Source organism: Mustela nigripes, chromosome 3 (assembly GCF_022355385.1).
Source record: "Mustela nigripes isolate SB6536 chromosome 3, MUSNIG.SB6536, whole genome shotgun sequence".
In the NCBI taxonomy this organism is placed as follows: domain Eukaryota; kingdom Metazoa; phylum Chordata; class Mammalia; order Carnivora; family Mustelidae; genus Mustela; species Mustela nigripes.
In genome coordinates this window covers 46,182,930-46,198,754 of record NC_081559.1, presented here as the reverse complement: position 1 = coordinate 46,198,754, position 15,825 = coordinate 46,182,930, and the positions used below count along the sequence as shown (strand labels likewise).

The following is a 15,825-nucleotide window of genomic DNA, read 5'->3' as shown; positions in this document are numbered from 1 at the left end:
CTATTTGTTTAAGCTGGAATGGAAACCAGCAGTTTAAAGTACGGAAGGGGGTTATTGATGGGAAGGCTGCAGATGGGCTCCTGCTTCTGTGTTTCTCATGGGGCTTGCACTGAGCTCACCACTGCCTCAGGTTGCTGATGGGGGTGTTTCCAGCACAGAACTCGTTCACACTGCCACGGCGTGGTGCAGGCTAGGAGTAGCAGGGTCTGTGTGCTCTGGACTTGCTTCTCTCAACCTGGTGTCCAGGATTCCCTTCTCTACCCAGAATGTCTGTTGAGGGTGCCCGACACATTGCTTCTGGGTTATGGAACTTGCACTGACCACGTGGCGGGTTCTGTGGAGAGCTTCTTTTTATAAAGGGGGCATTGCATCAGTCAGCTGTGGCTTGCCAGGTTAGCTCGTCCCCCAGCTAAAGGTCAGAGGTCCTAGTGGGAGACAGGCAGGATCTAAGTTGTGTGTTTTCTAATAGCAAATCCTGTCATTTAATACTCCCTCACAGATGAAGAGATACGTCACTGTCGAGCATGATGGCTAATGGTGCAACCCCTTTTGTTTTTAAGGTGGAAAATAGCTATTCAATTTCTGTTCCGATCTTCAAACAATTTCACAAGAACATCATTGGGAAAGGAGGTGCAAACATTAAAAAGGTGATCAGCCAGCTTGTCTCCTGAATCTTGGCGCCCAAAGCCCTGTGCCATTCTGGCTTAAACTTTCTGGCCCTGGGGTCCGGGTGTCTCAACTGGGAGGTCCCTTCTCATGGTCCCGTCTCCTTGTAGATTCGGGAAGAAAGCAACACTAAGATCGACCTTCCAGCAGAGAATAGCAATTCAGAGACCATTGTCATCACAGGCAAGCGAGCCAACTGTGAGGCCGCCCGGAGCCGCATCCTGTCCATCCAGAAAGACCTGGTAATGGGGTGTTGTGTGTCAGGGCATGCGCCAGGGTCCCCATGGTCTCGTGTCATCAGCTCTCCCCACGCAGTGCAGGCCCATGGCCAGGCTCCTGCCACTCACCTGGGGCTGTGCTTATCATGAGACTTGAGCAGTATGAGACTTGAGCAGTAGCACTGGATTTGAATGCTTGGAGATCATCCTGTCCTGAAGGCATAACAATCTTTTTTTTTTTGTTTTTTTTTTTTCAATTTTTGGAAAATTAACATTAAGAAGCTGCATGTTTGAAGTATGCAGTTTGATAAATTTTGACCTATGTTATACATGCATGGACTCTCCACAGTCAGCATATGAGCCTATCCAGCACCCCGGTGATGTCCCCGTGTCCCTCTCCAGCACCTCCCTCTGTCCGGCCAGCCCCCCCAGCCCCCACCCCCACCTGTCCAGCCCTTCGTTGGCTTTCAGTCACGGGCATTGTGGGGTTTGCTGCACGCTGGTACAAAGGAGATCATGGTGTTTGCTCCCACAGCTCAAGCTGTGCTCACTTGGAACAGCTGGGATGAGATGTATCCGTGTCGTCCCGTCGGTTTGATTTTGTTGCTGGGTGATAGGTCCCTGCATGCCCAGATCTTACTTGTTGCTTAAGATTGGTAGCTTTTCTTTCAAGGGGTTTTTACTTTATCTAGGTTGTCAAGGTTTTTAGCATAAAGTTTTTCATAATTTTCCTGTGCTGTGCTGGTGTCTTTCACGTTCCTGATATTCCTGTAACTTACATCATTATAAAATTACCTTCTTTTACCCCTGATAGTAGTCTTTGTCCTGAAATCTATATTTTCTCATCAAAGTGGGTTTCTTTTAGGCTTTTAGAGAGTGAGTGGGGGAGGAGCAGTGGGCGAGGGTTAAACAGACTGTGCTAAGTACAGAGTCCATCACAGGGCACAAGCTCATGACCCTGAGGTCATGACCTGAGCCAAAATCAAAAGTCAGCCCTTAACCGACTAAGTCATCCAGGCTCCTCAGTGTCTGCCTTTTCAATGCAGATGTTTACATTTAATTCCATGGTTAATCTGTGTATCATGTATTATGTTAAATATTTTATTACACGTTTAGTGAATGTGATTAAATATCAATTTTTTCATTTTTAGAATTGTGGAAAATACACATAACAAAATTTACCACCTTCGTGTACAGCCTGGGGCATGAGCGCATTCACACAGCTGTGTCCCAGCATCGTCTGCCTCACTTTCTCACCGCCCCACATAGAAGCTGTACCTGCAGGCCTTGCCCCTGGTCGTGGTGGCCTGACCAAACTGTCTTGCATTTGTTTTCTGTTTGTCCTGTCTACTTTGTTCTCTTTTTCTGTCTGCTTTTGGACTTAAGAGAATTCTCTTATTCCTCTCATCTCCTCTTCTGGCTTATTGCATAGAACTTTCCTTTTTGTGGTGGTTGTAGGGTTTTTAGTGCACATGCACTTGGGTCCTGTCTCCAGGTGACCTTGTGCCCGTTGCAGTGCAGCCTGAGAAGCTGCAAGACCCCTTTTATCACCTGAGCCCCCATGGCCATGTCCCCGGCCCCACGACACTGTGCTGTTTCACACTGGCTTCCTACATTCAGGAGTAAGTAGTAAGTCGGGTCCTACGGTCAGAGTGTGTTCAGGTTGGGGATGAAGTGCCAGACCATCTTCCAGTGAGCCTGTGCCTTCCTGTGCTCCCCGTAGCAGACCTCAGACTGGAGGTTTTCTTCAGGACTTAGAACTCTGCTTCAGGACCTTCATGGCGTTTCTGAGGACATATCTGAGGTCCTCCTTGGCCTTACTCCTCTGCACAGACTTCCTCTGACTGTATTTAGGGGTGTATCACAAGCATAAGCCTTGTGCAAGTTACCACGTGTCTGGGTGTGCTTTTTTCATGTTGCTTGGAGTTCACTGAGCTTCTGGGATCCAAAGACTTTAGTGTTATCAAATGTGGAGAACCTGGGGTCATTATTGATTTATTGATTTTTTTTAGAGAGTATGTGCAGGAGCAAAGGGAGAGGGAGAGAGAGAATCTCAAGCAGACTCCCTGGCGAGTATAGAGCCTGTGGGGCTTGATCTCATGACCCTGAGGTCATGACCTGAGCCAAAATGAAGAGTCAGATGCTCAACTGACTGTGCCCCCAGGTGCCTCTGGAGTCATTATTAAGTAGTTTTTTTCTGTCCTTCCTGTTAGGGACTCCAGTTACTTAGAGCTAGGCAGGCTGGAGGTGGTCTTATGATTCACTGGTATGTTATGTATGTGGGTGGAAAGAAGTGGTATTTTCCCCCATTAGTTTCTTTAAATTCATTAATTTTCTGTAATGTCTAATCTGCCTGTAATCCCATCTAGTGTGTTTTTCATTTTAGACATTTTCACTTGTAGAAGTTGAGGTGGAATAGTTTGTTTTTATACTTGACATGCCCAGTGTTTCCTTTGTTTTTGTTTTTACCATGTGTGCAGTTGTGAAAATGCTTGTTGTCATGTTCCCAACCCACTGGTTCTAAAGTCTCTGTCACTTCTGGGCTATTTTCTGTTCTTTCCTCATGGAGGAGTTTCTCCTGTTTTTTTTTTTTTTTTGAATGTCTGGTATTTTTCTGTTGGCTGCCAGAAGTTAGGAAGTCTACTTAGATGGATGCTGGATATTTTTGCATTCCTACCAATGTGTTCGAGTTTTGTTAATGTACTTTAATGAATTACTTTTCTCCTTTTTGGAGTTGCTCTTAAGACACGTGCCTGGTCTTGGGTGTTCCAAGTCCTGGGGTGAGGCCTCCTATACCCAGTGTCCTACAGCATAGACAGTGCTGTGCACTACAGTCCCTTCCCCCTGGTGATGGCAGCATGGGAGCAATCACCAGTTCACGGGGTTTCCACCAGTCCTAGTCTGCCCAGACTGTCAGCTCTGTGTCCTCTATGCGGGGACTCAGCCAGGGGACCGTTGTCCTGCTCACCTTTTTTGCTTCCCATCTCCAGTGTCTTGAACCCCATTGTTTCTCATGGGAGGTAAATCTGGAGGCAGAGTTTTAATAGGAAAAGCTGACAATCTGGGCATCTTGGTTGTGTCTCTGCTTTATGGTGTCGTATGGAGACATTCCTTCTCACCATGTGAACAGCTTAGACCCCATCCTTCACATCCTCACATATGGACCCACACTCACAAGGGCTCCAGACCCCTCTGCAGTGGGCATGCCGCCATGTGTCCCACACCTCACAGACTGTGTCATTTCAGGCCAACATAGCCGAGCTGGAGGTCTCAATTCCGGCCAAGCTGCACAACTCTCTCATCGGCACAAAGGGCCGCTTGATCCGCTCCATCATGGAGGAGTGTGGTGGGGTGCACATCCACTTCCCGGTGGAGGGCTCGGGAAGTGACACGGTTGTCATCAGGGGCCCTGCCTCGGACGTGGAGAAGGCCAGGAAGCAGCTCCTGCACTTGGCTGAAGAGAAGGTGAGCTTCACGCCCAGGAGTGGCGGCACTGCATCTCTCCCTTGCTAAAAATCCTCACCCCACTCTGGCAGGTCAGAATATTGCTTCAGACGCCTTTTTTTATCTTTGATTTTGCCACTGCTGAACAAAGGGCCTTCGTAAGGCCAATGCCTACTTAAACAATATGGAGAATTTGCTGTTTGCCTTAGTGGATTTTTGGTTTGGGTTTTTTTTTGTTTTTTTTTTTTTTTTTAAGATTTTATTTAAGATTGAGCGAGCACAAGCAAGGGGAGCAGCAGAGGAAGCAGGAGAAGCAGGCTTTCCCACTGAGCAGAGAGCCCGATTCGGGGCTCGATCCCTTAACTCTGGGATCATGACCTGCTGAAGGCAGACGCTTAACCAGACTGAGCTACCCAGGGGCCCCTGGGTTTTTTTAAAAGTATGATTTATAGACAATAACACATGCCTTTCTTAGCATATACTTGAGTTTTGATGAGCATAAGCAGTCAGGTGACCCCCACTGCAATGAAAATGTTTTGGCATCACGCCTAAAATTCTGAGTCACCTTTGCCCCTTTGTGGAGCCCATGTTGGGTATGTTTCTGGACCGTGCTGTGCTCCTGCGCCTCCGGAAGGAGGGTAGCTGGCAGAGCCCTCCAGCTTTGCACTTTGTCACACTGCTCTGGCCATCGTGCATCTTTGCCTTTCTCTGTGCATTTGGAATCCACTTAACAGTTTCTAGGGGGAGGTCCTGCTTGGATTTGGATGGGACTATGTTGAATCTAAGGATCAAATTCGGAAGAACTGACAGCTCAGGAGTTTGGAGTTTTTCAGGCTGCGTTCTTAAGTTTTAAGTCTTTAATTTTTCATTGGTGCTTTGGAGTTTTTAGCATGTGGATCTCATTTATATATTATTCAATTTAAATTCTCACTATTTTGCTTTTTAGCATTGTTGTAATGGTGCTTTTTAATTCATCTTAATGTCCAGTTACTGTAGCATATAGAAATATATCTGATAGTTTTATATTGGTTTTGTTTTATGCATTTGGCTTAAAGTTCAGTTACCAGTTCCAGTAACACTTTTTTATGGATTCTTGTGAGCTTTCTGTGTAACACACATCATCTGTGAATAGTGGAATTCCTCCCTACTGGATCCGTATGACTATAGGTGTGGTCTTCCTGTGTCGCTTGAGCCTGCAGTACGGTGTCGGTGTCGAGGAGCAGTGGTGAGAGGGGATGGCCATGCTTCATGGGCGAACTTTGTGGGGAGTGCTCAGTCCCTCACCAGTGAGTGGGAAGTGACCTAGGGGTCTCCCGAAGGTGCTGTCAGGTTGAGGAAGTTCCCTTCTGTTAAAAGTTTGCTGAGAGCTGCTACGGGAATTGGGAGTGGGACTTTGTAGGAGGCTTTCTCTGTATCTGTTGACACGAGAGTGAGGTTTCTCTTTTTTTTAAGCATACGTATTAGATTTTTTTAGGGTCTTTGTGGGGTTTTTTGTTCTTTGAAGTTTAACCAACCTTGCTTTTCTGGGATGAGCCCTACTTGGTTTAGGTGTACTACCCTTTATCATTTTGCTGGGTTGGGCTCACCTACCTCGTTGCTCATTGACTTTTTAGTAACGCTGCTATTTGCCAGTGTCTGGGTCAGAAGACTAGAAGATTTTCTTGGAGGTGTTGGAGAAACCAGCATTTAAAAGATAACGAAGTTTGTTTGCATATTACTATTTAGCATGTTGGCAGACCTTCTTTTCTTCTGTGTTTCTTCATGCTTGTGTGCCAGGTTCCAGAATACAGGGAAGGCGAGGAAACAGCATTGTGTGTGTCTGAGTCAGCCTAGAGGTGCACGTGCGCTCCTGGTGAATCTGCCAGAGGGGCTGGTGTCCTCAGCAAGGTCATCATGTTGGGGCCTTCACTGGCGCCTGGCTTCTTTTTTTTTAAGATTTTAAAGATTTTATTTATTTATTTATTTATTTATTTGAAGATTTTATTTATTTATTTGACAGACAGAAATCACAAGTAGGCAGAGAGGCAGGCAGAGAGAGAGGAGGAAGCAGGCTCCCCGCTGAGCAGAAAACCCAATGTGGGGCTTGATCCCAGGACCCTGGGATCATGACCTGAGCCGAAGGCAGAGGCTTAACCCACTGAGCCACCCAGATGCTCCTCAAGCCTGGCATCTTGGTGTCATGTGAGGGCCTTGGTCAGCTTAGGTGGCTCTAAGACTGAGACTGGGCCTTGCTGTTGGTGTGTGGGCTCCCCTGTAGCCCAAGCAGAGGAGGGCCTAGATGGGGAGCACTCTTTTGGACTTTCAGGAGGAATAAGAGTGCCGTGCCTGGGAGTGGGGCTGGCAGTCCTGTGGGCTTATCTGCTGTGCAAGTGTGCCCCTTGTCCCCTAGCACCCCGAGGCCGTACTTGCCTAGTCCCCTCTAGGTGGAGAGTGGCTTACAGGCTTAGGTCACTGCTGGTAAATGGCAGGACTGGGGCTAGGAATCTAGGAATGCACATGCTCCAAGCCATCTCAGTGTCTGGATGGCTGAGGGGCCGTCAGTATTCCTGTCTGGGTATCTATCCCTTGGTTTTGGTGAGGCTTGATAGCCACAGGCCTTTGTTCTCAAGGCCCTCTTACTCACCTGCTCGGGGCACCATGCAGGTAGCATCAGGCCAGTGTATCTGGGGTTGGTTTCCACAGCAAACCAAGAGTTTTACCGTCGACATCCGCGCGAAGCCAGAATACCACAAGTTCCTTATTGGCAAAGGGGGTGGCAAAATCCGCAAGGTACGTGACAACACGGGAGCCCGCATCATATTCCCAACGGCCGAGGACAAGGACCAGGACCTGATCACCATCATAGGGAAGGAGGATGCTGTCAGGGAGGCCCAGAGGGAGCTGGAGGCCCTCATCCAGAACCTGGTAAGGTCCAGTGGGAGCTGCACTTTGGTTGTCCTGTCAGGCGTGGTTGGCAGGGTCATTTACTTTTGCCCTCCCTCCGTGGTGCAGGATAATGTGGTGGAAGACTGCATGCTGGTGGACCCCAAGCACCACCGCCATTTTGTCATCCGAAGAGGTCAGGTCTTGCGGGAGATTGCCGAAGAGTATGGTGGGGTGATGGTCAGCTTCCCACGCTCGGGCACACAGAGCGATAAGGTCACCCTCAAGGGTGCCAAGGACTGTGTGGAGGCGGCCAAGAAGCGCATTCAGGAGATCATCGAGGACCTGGTAGGTGCCTTGGAGGGTGATGGGGCTCTTAGCCCCAACAACCAGGGCCAAGGCGAGTGGCTAGGGGCTCCCTGAGCCCTGAAGTGGGCTCCTCTGGTGAGGCTGGGGCTCTCAGCCTCTGGCCTTCATCCTGACAGTCGGTGAAAATACCTCTCCTAACAATAGTTTTTTTAAAACATGGGATGAAGTACAGTCTGTACAAGGAGCCAGCCTCTCATCTCCAAAGGGAAGAAAAGAGATGGAAAGGGAGGGCCTGTCAGAGCAGATCCACGCAGAAACATGTCCCTGCTGGTGCTCTCCTGCTGCGGCCTGGAAAGTATTTCCCCAACCAGCAGTCCCCATGCCTCCTCATGGAGTCACAGCCACAGCATTCGCTGTCACTGGCTCATGTAGCCACCCTTCAGGGACAGTGCGTGATGTTGCAGGAGGCCAGGGACTCTGGGTCAGACACAGGACCGTGGTGCTCCTGGCTCTGGGCGGCAGCAAGCCTCATGCCATTTTGTACATACGGGTCATTAGTACTTTCTTGTGTCTGGGAAATATGTCAGAAAGAGGTGTCCCGTTTGGTCCTGGCCCCCGGCCCTCCTCTCTCCACCCTGTTGTATATGGAGCAGTTGAGGTGTCTGTGCTGGACTGAATGGAGGCTGGTGAGGATGTGCACTGACCCTAACCAGTTAATGTCTGTCTTTATTTTTTCCTTTCTTGCTGTGCCCCGCACACTCCACCCCCAGGAAGCCCAGGTGACCATAGAATGTGCCATACCCCAGAAGTTCCATCGATCTGTCATGGGCCCCAAAGGTTCCAGAATCCAGCAGATTACCCGGGACTATAATGTTCAGATTAAGTTCCCAGACAGAGAGGAGAACCCAGGTGGGTCCCAGCGGTGAGCTCCATGCTGAGTGGGGAAGCAGGGGGCGCGTGAATGGGCCTCATCTGGGGATTCCAAGGCTTCTCTAGGAGGTGGGTGCAGGGTGACAGGGGCCCTCCCAACATCCCGAGGCTTGCAGCAGGTGACGAGGCAGAGGAGGGCAAAATGGCTGCGGCCTCTGAAGCAGGAAAGCCCCCCCCACCCCCACCCCGCTGAGTTTGGTTCTGGGGCTTCACACAGGTCCCAGATGACATGTGTGATGGGGCTGCTTGTGCTTTGTCCACTGCAGCTGCCTCTTCCCCAGCACCCCTACTTGGCAGGTTTTGTCCCTTGAATGACAGGCAGCCCCTGGCTGTCCTTCTGCCGCAGCCCTTCAGCTCAGAGTCATCCTTGTTGCTTGGTTCCACTTGGGGCGGTAGGTGGTCACAAGGTGACCTGCACAACAAGGGGTCTCAGAGCTGACTCTCCCAAGACCTGTCTCCCACTCGGGTTGTGACCAAGCGTGTCGTCTTTGTTGACCGGTCTCAGTGGATGTGTCTGGTCCAGTTAGTGACCATGCAGCTTCCTGGTTCCCCTCTGTGTGCTCTGTCCTCTACAGAGCTGGTCACGGCCACTGAAGCACCTCTCTTTCCCTTAGAGGATGGCATATTTTGAGTACATGTGGAGGAAAACTGCGTAGGATAAAGATGGATTTTCTATACTCAGTATCCAAATTCATTTTGTTTTCTCTTGCTCCCCCTTTTATGCATACAGTCATTTTTTCTAAGTCGTTTGAGTGTACTTTTCAAATGTTCTCTTTGGGGCACCTTCCTGAGAATCAGAACTTTTTAAAAAAATGTTTATTTATTTGGCAGACAGAGATCACAAGTAGGCAGAGAGGCAGGCAGAGAGAGAGAGAGAGAGGAAGGGAAGCAGGCTCCCTGCTGAGCAGAGAGCCCAATGCGGGGCTCGATCTCAGGACCCTGAGATCATGACCTGAGCTGAAGGCAGAGGCTTTAACCCACTGAGCCACGCAGGCACCCCGTCAGAACTTCTTTTAAACATCATTTGCGATAACTGGGGGACAGATGGGGGACATCCATCATCAGAATCACATGATCTGACAGTGTGTAGCAGTGCTATCGAATTTAGTTAGTGTTCAAACTTTCCAACTTTGGAAAGTGTCTGTGGAGTCCAATCCCCCCCCCCCACACACACAATACAGGACTGCGATTCTTTAGTGTTTAGGTGCACAGCTGCCTGTCGCCACCATCTGGTTTCTTTGTCACGGGTCCCATCCCTTCCTTCTTGCTCGCTTACTTCCTGGCATAAGAAGCTGGTGCAGGTGCCCACCTTCCTCCCAGCCTGTGGTGCAGACCCCTACCCACGGCCGTGTCCTAGCCCTGGGGCTTGGTTTCTAGTGTCGGCCCTTCAGACACAGTGGGTGCCTTCTCCATACCTCCCACCCACCAGTTTCTGAGGTCACCAGCTCCAACCGAGGCAAGGAGGTGAGCTCACAGCCTCCTGGGAAGTGTGGCACGTGTGAGTCAGCATGTGTCAGGGGCTTCCCACGTGTTTGCGTGGAGGATGCTGAGTCGGTACTGTGAGCTGCTCCTGCCATCTCCCCAGTTCACAGCGTAGAGCCGCCAGTCCAAGAGAACGGTGATGATGCTGGAGATGGGAGAGACATCAAGGAGGCTGACCCTGGCTCCCCCAGGCGGTGTGACATCATCATCATCTCCGGCCGGAAAGAAAAGTGTGAGGCAGCCAAGGAAGCCCTCGAGGTGGGTGCGGCCTGATGCTGGCTGCGCTCATGGTCGCGGTGCCTAGCCCGAGCCCCAGCTGTTCCTGCCCCAATCCCCTCAGCTCCCGCTACCAGTGGTGCCCACTACACCAGTCTGGGGCCCAGAGCCCAGAGCCTGGGGGCTGTCAATGGGCACGGAGCTAGCAGGTTCAGTTGACAGCAGGGGAAATGCATCTGTGTCTGAGCCTCACCAGTCCCCCTCTGTAAGCTTCAAGTGGCTCTGTTTTTCCTGGACTCGGTTAGTTCTGTTTTTGTTTCTGTAAGCAGCTTGTCACATTTAATAGCATAAGCTGGGGGTGAGGATCTGAAAGTGTGCTCTCTTGGCACTAATTTTTAAAAAGTGGATTCTGTAGTTTTGTTTTTGGGTGTTTGTCGTTATTGTTTTTGTTTTGAGAGCGAGAGAACGCTCGCCCAAGCAAGCAGAGGGCAGGGCAGGGGGAGAGGGAGACTCCCAAGCAAAGCCCCCAAGCGTGGAGCCTGATGGGGGCTCGATGCCAGGACCCTGAGATAATGATCTGAGCCAAAATCCAGAGTCAGATGCTTAACTGACCACCACCTAGGCATCCCTGGATTCCATGTTCTCTTTTTGTGTCTTCTTTTGAGTTAAAAGCCTGGATATTGGTCTCAGTTTAGGCAGAACAGCATAGAAGGTTCCAGGAAGCTCCCTGTAGTTCTCACGTGGTCGCTCTGCTCCCTGCTGGCTCTCAGGCCTGCCCCATCCATGTTTCCTGCAGGCGCTGGTTCCTGTCACCATCGAAGTGGAGGTGCCCTTTGACCTGCACCGGTACATCATTGGACAGAAGGGGAGTGGGATCCGAAAGATGATGGACGAATTTGAGGTACCCCGATTTGCAGTCTTTTCCTCCCAAGTGTCTCTGGCAGTCCAGCCCCTTGGCAGTGCGCCTTCTTCCTGCTCTTACTGCAGCGGCGGGCCACCCCTGTCTTGGTCCAGGATCCCATCTGCATTGGGTACCCTCCTGTGTCTGTGCAGGTGAACATCCATGTGCCGGCACCGGAGCTGCAGTCTGACGTCATTGCCATTACCGGCCTCGCCGCGAATTTGGACCGGGCCAAGGCTGGCTTGCTGGAGCGTGTGAGGGAGCTGCAGGCTGAGCAGGAGGACCGGGTGGGTTTCCACTGGGCCACAAGGGCATCCACCAGAGCTGCAGTACTCAGCCTTCATCATCATTTTGGAGGGTCACTAGCACCCTGGCCACTTGGCAGCCAGTTCAGCCAGGTGGCCAGAGTAGCTGGCCACTCTGTTGCAGTTTGTGTCCGGGGCCTTTCTTCAGGGGCAGTGTTGGCGGGCATAGCACTTTTCTCTTCCCTGTTACAGCAGCAGAGTTAGATTCCTGCTAGTCTTTTTTTTTTTTTTCCAAAGTAAATGTGCCATTTGTAGTGCCTCTAGCCACATAGGACAGGTAAGGTTAGTGAGGCCTGGGAGCCGTGCTGCGAAAGATCCCCAAACATGAGTGGTGTGGTCCATGGTGGGTGTCTGCGGGCCCATGTGGACCTTCTCACTGCAGGGTTTCCCTGCTTTGGGGAGGGTTCAAGACCCACCTCCCCTCTGTAGAGCTGCCGTTGGAAGGGTTTCTTGAGTGGTGCACAGGGAGGCTGGGTGTTGTCCCCTCCTGAAGCCTTGGTGCAGATTCCTTGGGTTGTGGGCTTTGAGGACTTCCTGGAGTCAGGTTGGGTCAGGGCACACAGACCTCTTAAACCTGAGTGTGCTTTCAACGGTCACACCCCTGGCCATGGATGTCCCAGGCTGGCTGGTTCTCTTTTCCTTCTGGCCTGCTTTTATACCCTAGCCTTGGAAAACACCCTCCAACCTGACCCAGAACATTTTTATACTTACTTATCAGATCCCTGTTAAACCAATTAAAAAGTTGAGCTCAGAGCTCGCCACTTGCCGTGCCAGCCTTGTTGATGCTCAAGGAGTCCTTTCTGAATCTGTGAGCTTGCTTACGAGCAGGTCCTTGAGCTGGTGGGGCAGGGTGACACAGAGGCTAATAGGAAAGCCATGTCTTGTTTTTGTCACTGGGGATACGTTTGGGGTTCAGGACAGAAAGTCAGGGTGGCAGTAGCACATGGTTGCACATGATGGTGATGGTCGGCCTTGAACTCCTACACTCTTGTCTCATCTGTAGGCTTTAAGGAGCTTTAAACTGAGTGTCACTGTGGACCCCAAATACCATCCCAAAATTATTGGGAGAAAAGGGGCAGTGATTACCCAAATCCGCTTGGAACATGATGTGAACATTCAGTTTCCTGATAAGGACGATGGAAGCCAGGTAAGAATGACTGCTTGGGTCAGACTCTGTTGCCGAAGCATTTTGGGGCGGGTAGACTTCTGTAACCTCATCCTGACCTGGGAGCAGTGAGCACGCGAGCTTAGGATGTGCCCAGGTGGGTGGGGATAGGGCAGAGTGCAGAGTGACAGGTCTCTGAGGATCGGATTTTGGCTTGGGCTTTGGGCACTATTTTGGTCTGTGCCTGCCTGCATCGCCACGTGGACCTTCTCCCCTGCACACCTGGTCATCAGCTGGGTCCCTCCTACACAATCATCCCCACAGGTGCAGTCCTTCAAGGAGCACCCTCCCCGCACCCATCACTCCCCTGCCTGTGTACTTCTTGGCTCGAACAGGGGTCCCTTCCAGCACAGCTTCGCAAACAGTGGGAACCTAGTCTCTGTCTCTCCTCCAGTAGCATGCAGCAGAGCACCCAGAAATGGTCTGCTAGAATCTTCCAGCCAGCAAATCCCAGCATGCCTATGTAGATAGACTCTGACCTTTCAACCGTGCATCCAAGCACTGTGGCAGGCCATCCATCTGTACCTTCCTTCTCTCCCTGGCCCAAGTCTCTGAGCTGCAGCCTGAGTTCAGAAAGGCAGGCAGGCCTGTAGGGCCTTAGCCCGTGCCCCATCTCTTGTCTGCCTCCTGCCAGGTCCTCCCTTCCCCCAGATGCATCCTTTGATCTGCCTCTGCATTTCTAACAAACATGTTTACACTGCTGTTCTTTTTTATTCTTTGTGGTGGTGGTAGTGTTGTTTAAGTGAGCCATATGCCCAGTGTGGGGTTGAATACATGACCCCGAGGTCAAGAGTCACCTGCTCTTCAACTGAGCCAGCCAGATATCCCTTTAACTTTAATTTTCAGTGTTTTAATTTTTTTTTCTAAGATTTTATTTATGTACTTGAGAGGGAGAGAGAGTGTGAATGAGAGCCGAAAAGCAGGCAGAGGGAGAAGCAGACTCCCACTGAGCAGGGAGCTGGACGTGGATCTCCATCCCAGGACTCTGAGATCGTGACCTGAGCCACCCAGGCGCCTGTAGTTTGTAATGTTTTTAATTCTGAGAATTCAGCTCTTTTAAACTCCTCACCTTGGGACGCCTGGGTGGCTCAGTCAGTTTGGTGTCTGTGTTCGGCTCAGGTGGTGATCAGGCTCATGATCGAGTCCGCCATCAGGCTCCTTGCTCAGTGGGAAGCCTGCTTCACCATTTGCCTGCTGTTTCCTCTGCTTGTGCTCTCTGACAAATCAATAAATAAAATCTTAAAAAAAAGAAAAAAGAAGAAATTATCCCTCGTCTTCACTGTGTTTATCTTCTTCATCTTTGCTGTGTAAATATCACAGTCATTATTTGGTGTTCAGACCACAGTGGCTAATATTCCACAAGCTGAAGGGGATCAGTGGCCGCGTTTTCTTCATAGGCAGCTTTTTCCTGGGAGGCTCATGCTTCCGTTGGCAAAGGGTTCTGGTCTTTGTCTGTCTGGGGAGGCGCTTGTTGGCGGCTAGTGGACTCTGGGCACCGTGGCAGTGGGGGAGGGGGACTGGCTGCTGCTCTGCTGTTTCTTGGGGTCCTTGTGGCCTCTTTTGGGTAGATCTTGAAGTTCCTGCTCTTCTGCTTTGTTTCCCAAAGTGTTCTCTGGTCCTTTGTGTTCTGTTGCTCTTTTGTACATGTAGTGTGGTCTGTCGCCTTAAAGAATGTGGCTGACAGGGTGAGGTGATTCTATGCTCACGTGTTCGTAACGCCTTGAGTCGTGTGTCTGCGCTGCCCGCGCTCTTCAAGGGTGCCCTCGCCTGTCTGTGTGCATGTGGGAGGACTGAAGGCTGGGCCAGGGTGAGCTGTGGCTATGGAGTACTGGCCACCGTGTTTGGAACCTTATTTCCAGGTCGGTTTGTCTCCAGCGAGATGCCTCCAGATGCAGGGCCCGGGGTCACCAACACTGTGCCCCCACCTGCAGCTCTCTTTGTGTGCAGGTGCCCTTTCTTTTCCCATATGTGTCTTCTTGGTGGGGCGGGGGTGGGAGGGGAGTGGGCAGGAGCTAGTAGGCATTGTTGACCTGTTGTTTTAAATCAGCACCTGACATTCTTTTCTAGCTTTTTTCTGTTCTGAGTGGGTCAGTGTTTACCCTGAAGGTGAGGCCTGCCTCGTTCAGCCAGAGCTGCCTCTTGTCACCTCCAGAACTGCACCTGCTGTGTTAGGACTCCCCGCCTGGAATTTCTAGGGTTTCCCATCTTCTGACTGGTTGTTCTTTCTCAGCCCCAGGACCAAATTACTATCACAGGGTATGAAAAGAATACAGAAGCTGCCCGGGACGCCATATTGAAAATTGTGGGTGAACTTGAACAAATGGTTTCTGAGGATGTTCCGCTGGACCACCGTGTTCACGCCCGTATCATTGGCGCCCGTGGAAAAGCCATCCGCAAAATCATGGATGAATTCAAGGTGAGTCCCCAGCCCAGTTGTTAAGGGGCATCATCAAGTCCTGGACACGTGGTGGGTGCAATGGAATACATGCTTCCCATGGCCTAGTTGAGGGCCTCAAGGCTTCCTGCCTCAGCTGCTGATCGCACTTAGGGTTTAAAAGTCTGACACTCACGTGCCTGTCCCTAAGTTGGTGAGGTGGCATAGGGGGCACAGCCAGGTGCCCTTGGTAGTGTTGGGCAGTGTCCTACCCTGACTACAGGAAGGGCAGCCCCACAGGGCACAAGCGGCTTCTGTGTCTGTCGTGTCATGCTTAGTTCTGATGTACAGGACCCTCTTGAAAACAAGGTTAACTTGGGGAAAGTTCACTAGAAGTCCACCATTCCCAGCCACGCAGAACCATGAGCCTCTGGTCCAGAGATCCCAGGCGGAGGGTTCCCAGCTGCCTCAGCTGCTATATATGCTCCTTCCAGGTGGACATTCGCTTCCCACAGAGTGGGGCCCCAGACCCCAACTGCGTCACCGTGACGGGGCTCCCAGAGAACGTGGAAGAAGCCATCGATCACATCCTCAACCTAGAGGAGGAATACGTGAGTTGTGTCTGGGCAGGAGGCCTGTACCCAGGACACCTTGCCTCTGACTGGCGTGGGGTGACAGCAAGGCTGTGTGCATTTGCTCCCGGGGCATGTCAGGGACAGGGTCTCCCCTGAGCGAGTCTTGATTACTGGAGACTAAGCAAGCATGGTCGTTGTGCATGCCTGCTGCAGACTGATCACCCCCCACATACACCTGTGCCCACAGTTGGCTGACGTGGTCGACAGCGAGGCCCTGCAGCTATACATGAAGCCGCCAGCCCATGAGGAGTCCAAAGCGCCATCGAAGGGCTTTGTGGTCCGGGACGCTCCCTGGACTGCAAATAGCAGCGAGAAGGT

The 15,825-nt window shown here is 51.1% G+C and overlaps 1 protein-coding gene across 4 annotated transcripts in view; it reads left to right on the top strand.

Annotated features, from left to right (window-relative positions):
* Positions 1–15,825, top strand: part of HDLBP (high density lipoprotein binding protein) — a 74,328-nt gene that overhangs the window by 56,084 nt on the left and 2,419 nt on the right. For all 4 annotated transcript variants that reach the window (XM_059393921.1, XM_059393922.1, XM_059393920.1 and 1 more), the window contains 13 exons: positions 561–647; positions 777–908; positions 4,131–4,349; positions 7,011–7,232; positions 7,320–7,538; positions 8,270–8,408; positions 10,015–10,169; positions 10,924–11,028; positions 11,181–11,315; positions 12,337–12,480; positions 14,729–14,914; positions 15,367–15,483; positions 15,695–15,823. In XM_059393921.1, coding sequence (XP_059249904.1) covers positions 561–647; positions 777–908; positions 4,131–4,349; positions 7,011–7,232; positions 7,320–7,538; positions 8,270–8,408; positions 10,015–10,169; positions 10,924–11,028; positions 11,181–11,315; positions 12,337–12,480; positions 14,729–14,914; positions 15,367–15,483; positions 15,695–15,823 — 1,989 coding nt within the window. The remainder of the gene's footprint in view (positions 1–560; positions 648–776; positions 909–4,130; positions 4,350–7,010; positions 7,233–7,319; positions 7,539–8,269; positions 8,409–10,014; positions 10,170–10,923; positions 11,029–11,180; positions 11,316–12,336; positions 12,481–14,728; positions 14,915–15,366; positions 15,484–15,694; positions 15,824–15,825) is intronic.